At 34.5% G+C, this 12,677-nt stretch overlaps 1 protein-coding gene across 1 annotated transcript in view; it reads left to right on the top strand.

The window, feature by feature from the left end:
- LOC145254849 (chloride channel protein C-like) overlaps nucleotides 1–12,677 on the top strand; it is a 199,642-nt gene that overhangs the window by 127,792 nt on the left and 59,173 nt on the right. The window contains exons 5-6 of the mRNA XM_080113697.1: nucleotides 3,366–3,446; nucleotides 6,706–6,881. Coding sequence (XP_079969823.1) covers nucleotides 3,366–3,446; nucleotides 6,706–6,881 — 257 coding nt within the window. The remainder of the gene's footprint in view (nucleotides 1–3,365; nucleotides 3,447–6,705; nucleotides 6,882–12,677) is intronic.

Raw genomic sequence — 12,677 nt, 5'->3', positions numbered from 1 at the left:
GCAGCTCCTGCCCAGATATGGCAGCAGTATTCCATCCTTGGACGTACTTGGCTTTTATATAGATAGAGAATTGCATCAGTAGTGAGATATCTTCTGGAGCGGTAGAAGGATCCCACCATCTTTCCAGCGACCTTGGCAACAGACTTGATGTACGTGTTCCATTTCAGATCAGGAGTAAGGGTCAAACCCAAAAGCTTGTCAAAACACGGGGCCTCTCCCAGACGAGAGCCATCCATTCCAATTGATGCCAGATGGGGATCAGAGCGTTGGTGATGTAAAGATAGGAGTTTGGTTTTAGATGCATTAAAGGTAACCAGCCATGTTCATTCATAGATTCAAACTATTAAATTGTTTAGAAAATAATAGATTTCAGAAGTAAAACATTTATTTACTTATTAGGTCCTATTGTACTATTGTGGTACTAGCGACATTCCTCCAAAGTGTTGAAGTCAAAAAAAAATGAGGAAAAAAAAAAACAAGAGGCAATAAGTTTGTCGGTAGAACAAAGGTATTGGAAGTTGTTTACAAAAGAACATAAAAGAAAGCTGAATAGAATTATTAATCAAGCTATGAGTGATTGCAACAAAAGTACCAAATAATAAAGGAAGATATATTTAGAGTTTATGGGTGGGTTTTGAGAGGTGATATTGAGTTCTGGGGCAATTGGGGACTGTCTTGAGTTTGCAACAGTTGACAACAATTGCAAGTTGGGTACAATCGAAGGCAGGTTGTGACTTGGGCAACATCGGAAAACGTTTAGCAGATTGAAATAGGCTGATGGCAACTGGCGAACACAGCCTCGGCAAACATTGTAGATGTGGACGTTTGAGGGTTGATCGTGTTGCATATACACACACCCAGCATGCAACTTATATTTTCAGAATGTGTTGGAGTTTAATTTTTGTTTTATTGTGACTACCCCCCCCCCCCCCCCCCAACAACAGCTGTTTATATGAGAAACGACAACACGGCAAGAAGAGATGAAAGAGTAGATCATGTTGGGGTCAGTAAGATTGTGGAATGGAACATCTCATGATTTTATCTCACTATAAATAGGACGCTAAATAAGTTTTTTTTTTTTTTTTTAATCAATAAGATAATATATAATAATGCTTACTATATTATTACTCTGAAGAAAGGATAAAATTCATTCTGTATTCATCCACTTCTCTTCGAGAATTGTTGAGACCTTTTTAAAATTCTTGTGCTAAAATTTTATTTATATTAATTTATTTTATTTATTGTGGACTATTATCTTTATCTTTCTTAGTTGTTGTTACGTGAAACAACTAAGAAAGATGAAGATGAACTAAAATAATAAAAATAATACTCATCTCAATAATGAATTCCAATTAAATAAAAATTGTTATTTGTTCATTGATGTATGAGCTTATATAAATGAGTCTTGCAATAGTAAGCTAGTGACTTCTTGCCAAAAGTGCAATGTAACTTTTTGTGTGAACTGCTTTGATCCTTATCATATAATGTAAATTTCATCTTGAATGTAACGCCTTTTGATTTCTAAAAACCTCTCCCAGGTATCCAATGTCCTATTTATAAGAGTCAATATTTTGTTTTCTAAATACAATAAATAACTTTTTGCCTCCCCCCCCCTCGGGACAAAGGCAGGATTTGACTTAGTAATTCGCTCCCGTACAGTTCACACTTTTCTCGATAACCACGTTTTGGAAAAATTTTGCACCAACATTAGTCATGGTAAAAATAAATTTTTGCTAGAACAGATTTTCCAGGATAACTTTGGTTACCCACCTAGGGGCTATTATAGGGATAAACTTGCCTACAAATCATTGATCCGTTCATTTGTTTGTACTTTTCTCAATAACCATGCCTTGAATTTTTTTAAAAATTTTGCTCAAACATTAGTCATGGTAAAAGTAAAATTTTCACTTGTGGAGGAGGACCTTGCATGCTCGGCTTGTTTCCTTTAATTTTGTGCATTCTTATCCATTTTAAGTTATTACAAAGTTTCAATTTCAACGTAAAAAATTTAGATACCCTGGAACTTTGAGTTAAGTTATTCTCAGATCTAATTAGCAAGTCCCATGAGATATTGTTAGTTTCTTCTCATTTTATAGAAAAAACAGACAATTCCATTCTCCTTATTCAGGTACTATGTGCACAAATATTTATTCATTCACCTTATACAGAATCCATTAAGTTTTTTTTTTTACCTTGCCAGTTTACATAAGATGATCGAACACTATTGAAATACTAACATCAAATGCCTTGGACATTTCTTTGACTCTTCAACAATTGTTAAGCATTCATTGTGAAGAGTGCGTGGTTGCCCTCTACTTTTTTGTACAATTATTGAAAATTTGGTTCTCCCATATAAAAACAAAAATAAAGAAAACCTGTATAATGTACATACCCATAACAAAATGAAAATATCATATTCCAAAAATTATATAATTTTCTTATTTAAAAATAAAACTACTATTTATATCTTATGAGTAGGGCTATGACAAAGAATATTCTTTTCATTATTTTGACTCTCCAGTATATATCAGTTAATATCTTATATTTTTAGATAGTGATGTGGTTCTCGATTGATTAACTGTGTCGGATATATACTCTAGAGTCAAAACAATAAGAATATTCTGTTGTCATAGCCCTACTTATGAGTAACCGGAGAGCAGCTGTCTTGTCCACCATTTTGAGAACAATCTAAAAAAAAAAAAAAAAAAAAAAAAAAAAAAAAGGGGGGGGGAGATAACTCAATAATTCAAATTTGCTAGATTTATGTTGTAATACCTGTGAATTCCCATTAATTTCTAAAAAAAATGATTTTCTTTATAAAAAGTAAAACTTAATCAATTTACATAATTTTTGGAATGATATTTTTGTTTTGTCATGGGTACAGACATCATTCAGTTTTTTTTTTTTTTATTTGTTTTTAATATAGAAGTCATCAAAAATTGAGAGAAGAGTTTGGTAGCGACCGTTCTGTATACACACAGACAAGGTCACTTATATATAAATATATGTGCATGTGTTAGAATTTTTTTATCTTAAATGCTATGCAATTATGCACAATGTAGAAAATATGCATAAATAGAAGTGAGCATAATTAAATGAAACCAATCCATCCAATCAGAAACAATAAAAAATGAAGTCCGTTTTTCAAATAATAAGCAAATAAGTTAACCCTTGTTTAGTTGTTCATATATCCATGACTGAATATTAAGACGTTTGTTTTATCAATTTTTAAATAGAAAAAGTAGTCTTTTAATATCAATGTAAGTGTGACAAAAGACTTAAATTTATAGGTACATAGATAATATAAATAACAATAACTACAAAATATGATTAAACATCAATGAAATCATTTTCTTTCTTTTAAGGATACAGAGTTTATTTCCGCCTGGGGTTGGTCACTTGGCTACAGTGTTCTGTTTGTCCTTGTTAGTTCCTCTACTGTTGTGGTAAGTATATCTGATTTATATCCATTTCCCAAACATATTTTTATAATTTGTTTAATATATAAAGTTAGCTTGTCAAATTTTCCATGATAGACTTAATTAACAAATCGATATTTGATTCTGACTAGCATTTTTTTTTTCATTTTAGTCTTGCAGCATGCTCTTTACACTAGAAAAATTGTAATTCTAGAAATTATTATGCTGGCCTGAAAGATTATTACAGCAGAGACAATTTTAAAAGACTTAAAAAAACAAGTTTAGTTAATGTTATTACAGTATTATAAGAACAATTTTCTCCCCAAATTTTACATTGTCCCTGAGATTTTATTTTGCCACAAATGAAATTTCAGTTTTTTACATACCTGAAATCATGAAGTACCAAATAACAAAATTTATTGGAATAATAAACATTTTCGTCCGTTTCCTAAGAATGTTATTTTTTATTAGAACCGAGGCAGCGGAGGAGGTAGAAATGTGGTGCAATGGATAAAAGTTCAAACTATGGAATGTACTAAGTTGAGTTCAAATAAAATCAAATAAATTTATCGAGTTGACTATGACGAAAAGCTTGATTGGTTATTTTTAATTCAGACATTTTAATGTAATGTATCAGTATTATATTGACATACATTGAGAGCATGCTGTCTTGGTATTATAGCAGAGTACTTGAAGATCATGATGGGTATTATCTTCTAAGTTATCTTCTTTTTTATATATTAAACCTGAACAATAAATCGATATTTGATTCTGACTAACCGTTTTTATCACTGTTGCATTTTCTTTACACTAAAATGTGTGGTGCTTTGTTATTAGAGCAAAAATCAAAATATTGGATTTCAAGTGAAACCAATAGTATCTGCTTAATTGTCATGTCACAGTAATTAACATATCCAAAAATTAAAGAAAATGATGAGGTAGAAAATTAACCCTTAATGAAAAGTTGTTGAAGCCAATTAGCGAAAATTATGTTTGGCTAAATTAGTCTAAGATTTTCTAAGTTTTCAGAAAATAATTACCCGTCTTATGGTTCAAACTCTCCTGTTTCTTTATTTAACAAAATTAAATTTTTGCTAATTTTCTTCAAAAGCTATTTTCACTAATAATTTTCTACCTTATCGTTCTTCATGATTTTTGCATATGTTCATTACTGCGAGTTGGAAATTAAGTAAATACCATTGGTTTTAGTTGAAATTCAATATTTCGATTTTTGAATTTTGCTCTGATAAGTAAGGATTCTTATTTTTTTTTTTTTCCACTGTAAACTCTTTAGAAGATTAAAATCAAGGGGAGATAACTGGATTCTATCATTTGTTATTTTGCGCAGAATCCGATATTATTTTTCAGGTCGGCCATATTGCTTCTTCTCGATATAATTCATGCTTTTTTTTTCCGAAAATCAGCTCTAGCACATCTTTTACAGGACCATTTTTTGGAATTTATACTAATTTCAGTATGACAGTTAAGTACTTAACATTTTTCCATGAAATGCCTATGCTTGAAAATACATGATTGAGTTAAACGACACACTAAAATAAAGTTGACAAAAAAAATGTCATACTTTGCTGGGAAGCAGCCCTGTGATATTGTATTCCACAAACGGGGAGTTCTTTGTTTGTGATAGTTTCATTTATTTTAATGTACATAGAGGAAGAAAGGAAAGTTCTTTTCAGTGGCTGTAGCTAGACGATTTTTTTGCTGTAAATGTTTTACATGGAAGAATAAGAAATTTGAGCTGAATCAAGCATATTCCATGGAAATAACGATATAATAGAGATTAACTAGCAATGTATCTTCTGTGAGAAAGGAGTTCTAGGGAAATGAGGTCATCATTCCTCACTAATTTTCAATTTTGTACTCTATCAAGACAAGAAAGAATGATCTGAATGGCATCTCTTTAGATGTGGTAACAGTATTACATCTGAATCTCATTAGTTTTATCTTGGGGATAAATTGAAGTATGAGTGATGGTAGTGAAAGAAGAGAAAATGGGTTTTATTCCAAAAAAAATTATAATAACTCCAGTAAGTTTTTAGTTTTCAAATGTGAAGAAATTGATTGTTTTTACGCAAGTAATATGCACAAAAGGGGTCGTGTATCATGACAGATTCCATTGTAGGCTTGTGTCTTGGAACGGACCAGCGTTAGCATATTTGATTCCTAGTGATGTATGGCTCCAACTAACAAGTGTGAAAAACACCTGTGTAGACTCTTCAAAAAAAAAAGAAAAAAACCCAGTAAACTGTATTTGTATCTAAAATCTATATATATATAAAAGCGAAAATGTTTGTTTGTGTGTGGATTTTCGTGTATGTCTGAGAAAGGCTTTTTTCCGACGCCTTCTCGTGGGTGTCACTTTTTCTTAAAACTTTTTATATCACATCTAAATCATAATATGTATGAGTTAATGTGGGTCGCCTGTCTATTTAATTTTCCCGACTTTCAAAAGATAAATATTCCACATATTCAGATTGCCGCATGTTGCTTTCACTTTTCAGTATAAAAACAGCGAAACTGGATTCAAACCGGATGCAAACGTCACCGTCAACTATCCCGCAGTAAAACGATTTGACCTCATTAAAATCTGCAGAATAGTGTGATGTTTGATATTCACTTTTTAATCGCTCTTACATTGCCTGTTGCTGTAGCGCAGGTGTTCAGGCTCAGCCTATGGGCCTCAAGGCTCCAGGTTCGAGCCGACCTGTGACCAAGCCCCCCCCTATTTTTTTTTTTTTTTTTACCATTTTTAAAATCGCTGTTTTTTATCATTTTTTTATATTTAAACAGGGTTAAGTTTCCTTTTTGTTCTTCTTTACCCCCCCCCCCCCAAATGCACACACCTTCAAGCACCCGGGCAACGCCGGGTACCCCCCGCTAGGCTATGATAGAACCTGTTTATTTACATCAAGAGAAAATAGTGACTAAAGACATGACTAGACTATCAGGATCACAGATCCTAAAACTACCTTCCTTTTCCAAAAAAGGAGTAAGGTCTTGAAGGATAGTATCATGACAAATAAACACTACCCTCTCCTCCCTCAAAAAAGGTAGTAATGTCTAGTAGAATGACATGTATTGCATGAGTCTGAAACTATATAGTAACCTGAATTAGGCAGTTATTAATAAATCTGAATTAATCACAAAATACATGCTAAAATATTCTTTAGTTTTGGGATTGAGTTATTTTTGGAAAGAAAAATATTAAAACTTAATTTTTATAATTATATGTATGTATATTGTTTTTTGTTCTTTTTTCTCAAATCAGTTTTTGTGTCCGAGTGCTGGCGGTTCTGGTATTCCTGAAGTGACTGGTTTTCTTAACGGGACGCTGATTCCAAAGGTATTCAGCTTCAAAACAATGATTGTCAAGTTTGTGTCTTGTGTCTGTGCTGTTGGCTGTAACATGCCAGTGGGACCTGAAGGTCCAATGATACATTTAGGGTGAGTCTCTGCTTAATGATTACATGCAATTCTTAAAGTTGGACATTTCTAAGTATTTTGTTAAAAGTTCACTTTAGCAGAAAGTACTGTCTCATTAATCAATCATTTTGTGTATTTGTGTGTGTGTTTTTTTTTTTTTTTTTTTTTCTTTTCTCCTGTTGAGGTTAGACGTGTTGTGAAAGACTCCCAGGATCAGGTAATCGTCAGATGATCTCCATGTCTTAAGCAGACTATCATTATGGCTTTTAACCATCAATATATGGTGCATTTTTGGATAACTCTTGAGTTGGAAGCCATGTTTAGTTTTAGAACGGTTTCCGATGGTTCTATACATGTCCTGGAGATGATGAGTTCTCAGTAGACAGTTGTTCTGTATAGGTTCCTGACTTTATAACTAGTAGCCACAGAGAAAAAGATTCTTGCGTTGATACGAAGAAAACATATGCAAGGTTGCTAAAAAAAAAAGTTTTACTTTTTATGGAGCAATTCTGGTTTCTGATTGGTTGGTAGCAGAACATGAATTTGGTTTGTCAGTTTCTAGCAGCAGCATTTATAAATAGAATCTCCCAACTGTGAGGAACCATACCCCTCATTAGTAAAAAAAAAAAATATTGCAACAATAACTGACGGCAGGTGACATAGCTATACTAGTTAAGATGCTGTTGTGTGACACTTTTGCATGGAGGTGAGTAGGGTGAAACTGATAATTTTCTCTATCTGATGCACTACAGCTAGGATCATGCTTTGACATTTCGTACATGTTGTATGTGTGTTGTATGATGCCACTAAGATCTGTGTTATCTTATTGTAATACATTGTGTTTGCTAGGTAGGTTAATTTATTCACTTTTTTGATATCTGCAATAACTTCCTTTCATGAGAGGTGGATTTTGACAGGTACTTCAAATAAACTTAACTGCATCTGCTACATTTAGCAACAGCAGGTTGCTGCACCTTTTGTCTTGTACCCTATTGCATGTTTTACATTTGAAGGAGTTTGAGCTAGTTCCAAGCTTACAGATGCTGTATGGGTATTTGCCTTGTAGAACAGATATCCTCACTTTAGCATTATATGCTTCGTCTTTGGTATGATATATTCTGAAGTCACCTCTGTGAAATGTTGTACTCCCCTCTATTGCACCGGATGTACTGATAAAAATATTTGCATACAGAATCTCTCATGGAGCCCCATTTCTACAAGCTTTTATCAGTTCAAGGACTATTATAAACAAGAGTAGATTAAGTACTGATCTTTGGGGCACTCTTAGCAAAAGTCACGACTGTGTTGGATTTGTAGTAGTCTAGAAAGTGCATTCACTAATTGCTTAGAGACAAGTTTGTGCCCCCATACCCGAAGGATAGCTTTTTTTGGCACTGTGTCAAAGACCAGAGATCAAAATTTTATTTTCTAAACTTATGGTTACCCTTGTACAGCTTCTATTTTGACTCCAAAAAATTGCCGCCTAAAGACTTGCTGGAGCTTTCCAGAATTGATGACCTCAGTTCACAAAGTACAAGATGCCCCAGTTACTGACTTGGGCAGAAACTAAAACGTTTCTTGCCCATTTCTTGACTTTCCCATCTCCCCCCCCCCCTCCTCCTCTCTATAAGTGAGTGCAGTATAGTATCCTTTGGTCATGTGATAAATCACCCCTTTCTTACACACACACACACACACACATACACACACACACACACACACACACACACACACACACACACACACACACACACACACACACACACACACTGTCTCAGCAGGAGAACCGATTTAAATTTCAATTGTAACTGCAGTGTCATCCTCATCATCATAGGAGAAGGAAGATAAGAATTTCCAGATTCTTGAACTGAGAAAATATTAAAGTTGTCAGTCAATAAAAGAAAAAATTGAGATTATAACCAGACCTTGCAAAAGACTGAGAGGCCTGGGTAAGAGCCATCATAAAAAATCATCCAACTCCTGTTAGCATGGAAACAAACATTAAATGATGACGATATTACTTTAATCTCTCATTTAAGGACATTTTCAGTTGTCAACGATTATCAATTGACATTGCGAATTCTCCTGAGGCACATTTGAGGTAACCTCTTCAGAGGTTTAACGAGTCTGCAGTATATGGTTCCTGTTTTGGAAGGATACAGAAAAAGCAGACTATGCACATTTTGTGTGTGTATAAAAATAGAATAACTTTCTCAAGGATTTTTGAGAATGGGTTATAGTTTTGAAATCCATCTTGTACATCATTTTTGTAGACTATTGTTCACTGACAGCGTCTTTGACTTCATTTCTTATTATTTATGCTAATGTATTTTTATATCTTCTAAAGACAAACTGGATTAATTAAATCTTATTTGTTTAAAATATACTCTACACTGTTAGATAAGGAAAACCATTATTTGAATAAAAAAAAAAATTTGTGTGGCACCTAGGAGTCAGAGGTGACCTCCAAAATGGAAGTTGACAAACTCATATGATTTCTGGGTATGGATAATTTGCTCTTCTTTCTGGCGATACTTTAAGCAAAGCAGATGTATAAAAGCAGGGTTCGCATAGGTTTGAAAAGATTGTGAATTTTGAGTAATGTCTTGAAAACACCTTGTTTCTGGGTTTATTACCTTGAAAAAGCCTTAAAAATATGGAAAATGTCTTGAAATGGGCTTGAAAATTGTATTCTTTATATTCAGTAAAAATTTGTCAGAATATTAAAAATAAAATTGAAAGAAATACTATTAAAATAATTTTAAAATATTAATTGAAATCCTATTGAAATATTAAAAATAAAATGAAAAGAAATTCTTCTGAAATTGTATCATGTTATGTCGATACAAGAGTTAAGGCCCTTTATCACAAAACTACCTGATGTTATCCGTGTATTTTATTGGATGTAGCCAAAATGAAATTCAAAATCGAAATATAAACTATTTTAATATTTTTCAAACATCAAAGTATTAGTTTTTTAGTTTTATATTATTCTTTATATAAAAACTTGTGTTTTTAAAACTTAAATTTTGTCTGGAGAAGACTTTTTGAAAAGTCTTTGAAAATGGGCATTGAAAATCGTATGAGCTCTGAAAAGGTGCTGTTCCTTTGTTTGGAAGGAGTAAGTGTGTTTTTTTTTGTTTTTTTTTTTAAAGTAATTGTTTCCTTTATGTTTACATTACTATTGAGACACCTAAAACGTATTCAGAGATAGAATAATTTTTCTTTCCTACATTCCTTTTAAGTAGCATGCTGATGTCATAACTCGTGTAAGCTGTTTAATATAAGCATTGCATGAGACGATAGTCGTCATCAATTAAACTTCTGTTTTATATGTTGACTCATGTTGGATGGCTTTTAGAAATGTATTTCCAAGCTCGCCTGTTTCTGACCATTTGATCCTCTTTAGAGCCCATCTTTGTCACATTGTCCCATTTTTTTACCCTAGCCTTTCCCTATCTCGTTGACACTTGGTACTTTGATTGTTCTTCATCTGCTAACCCAAGAACTCTCATCCATTCTTTCAACGTGACCATACCATTAAAGTTTGCTTATACTGTCCAAATGTAATCCTGAGGTCATCAGATCTAAGCCTCACATTACGCATACATCATATTTCATATCATGCAACGGATATCCTCAAGTCTCACTGGCTAGGTTTCACTTCCATATTATATTTCTTTTAATCTCTCTGTCTGTTCCACCTTTTCTCGGAAACTACTGGGCCAATCTAGCTGAAATTTTGTATAGACCTTTGTTGTGATAAGGTGCAGCGAACTAAGTATTATGGTATTTTTTTGATGGACAGTTAAGGATTAATTGGGATTAGTATTTAATGCAAAAATGGGCACAAATTTAACCATATTCCACCATTAATTTGGTATAAAGCACTCATTATAACTCAATTTATTCCTCTTTCTAGGGAAATTGCTCTTGACATATCAAAGGCCTTCGATAAGGTATGGCATAAGGGTCTACTTCACAAGATTTCCAGCTACGGTATAACTGGAAATGTTTTCTCAATCATTAAATCATTTCTCTCCGATAGGCTCATAAGAGTAGTGGTCGATGGACAAAAATCAGAGGCCTGCAGTATTAATTCTGGAGTCCCTCGGGTCAATCCTGGGCCCAACTCTCTTCCTGATCTACATCAATGATCTCCCTAAACACATACTTAAATCATTTGTTGACATCTATGCTGATGACACGACCATCTACGGCTACATGTCAAAGGCTGTAAATGACAAAGTTCTCTCTGATTCTCTCTCCTCTGATCACGAGCGCGTGGTTCAGTGGGGGAAGATGTGGCTGGTTACCTTTAATGCATCTAAAACCAAACTCCTATCCTTACATCATCAACGCTCTGATCTCCATCTGGCATCAATTGGGATGGATGGCTCTCGTCTGGGAGAGAGTGTTTTGACAAGCTTCTGGGTTTGACCCTTACTCCTGATCTAAAATGGAACACGTACATCAAGTCTGTTGCCAAGGTCGCTGGAAAGATGGTGGGATCCTTCTACCGCTCCAGAAGATATCTCACTACTGATGCAATTCTCTATCTATATAAAAGCCAAGTACGTCCAAGAATGGAATACTGCTGCCATATCTGGGCAGGAGCTGCTAAAAACAGCCTATCCTGCCTTGACAGAGTACAAAATAGACTTTGTTGCTTAGTGGGGGATGCCATTTTCTCTATCCTGCAACCTCTCTCTCACAGAAGGGACGTTGCGAGCCTATCCTTGTTTTATCGTTATTTTCATGGCAGGTGCTCATCTGAACTCCAATCACTGGTCCCACCTCGCCAATCTTTCACGAAAAACACCAGTCTAGCTGAATGCACTGCCAAAAATTTCCCCCACTCTTTATCTGTGCCTAAATCAAAACGTGGATTCCATGAACAAAGCTTCTTTCTTAGAACTGCATGCCTGTGGAACTCTGTTCCGTCTGCCTGCTTCCCACCTGACTACAACTTGGATGTGTTCAAGTCCAACGTTAACAAATTCCTAATGAACCGCCCCCTTAAGTAAACACTTCATCAAATCTCCACACTAACGTACTGTACTTACAATAACCCTTATCCCTAAGTGGCTTCCAGCCTTGATAAGTGGTGACCACTGTGTAAAAAAAAAAAAGAAAAAAGTCCATCTTTGTCACATTATCTGATGTTTTATCCTAGCCTTTCCTTGTCTAGTTGACACCTTATACTTTGATTGTTCTACATCTACCAACCCAAGAACTCATCCATTCTTTCAATGTGGCCATACTATCAGTCTCCCGTTCTGCACACATCTCCCTATACTTTTTTTTTTTTTTTTTTTTTTTTACAAGGTGGTCACCACTTATCAAGGCCTGGAAGCCACTTAGGGATAAGGGTTATTGTAAGTACAGTACGTTAGTGTGGAGATTTAATAAAGTGTCTACTTAAGGGGGCGATTCATCAGGAATTTGTTTATGTTGGACTTGAAGACATCCAGGTTGTAGTCAGGTGGGAAGCAGGCAGACGGAACAGTTCCACAGGCGTGCAGTTCTAAGAAAGAAGCTTTGTTCATGGAATCTACGTTTTGATTTAGGGATAGATAAGGAATGGGGAAAGTTTTTGACAGTGGATTCAACTAGGCTGGTGTTTTTCTTAGATTGGAGTTCAGATGAGCACCTGCCGTGGAAATAACGATAAAACAAAGATAGGCTTGCAACATCTCTTCAGTCGGAGAGAGGTTGCAGGGAAGAGAAAAGGGCACCCCCCACTAAGCCACGAAGTCTATTTTGTACTCTGTCCAGATTTAATCTTCCTCTGAGCTCATCGGATCTGAACTGAAC

Source organism: Euprymna scolopes, chromosome 30 (genome assembly GCF_053919585.1).
Source record: "Euprymna scolopes isolate OS-2025 chromosome 30, ASM5391958v1, whole genome shotgun sequence".
In the NCBI taxonomy this organism is placed as follows: Eukaryota; Metazoa; Mollusca; class Cephalopoda; order Sepiida; family Sepiolidae; genus Euprymna; species Euprymna scolopes.
Note: the sequence above shows the minus strand (reverse complement) of the source record. Positions and strands in the feature narration are given on the sequence as shown.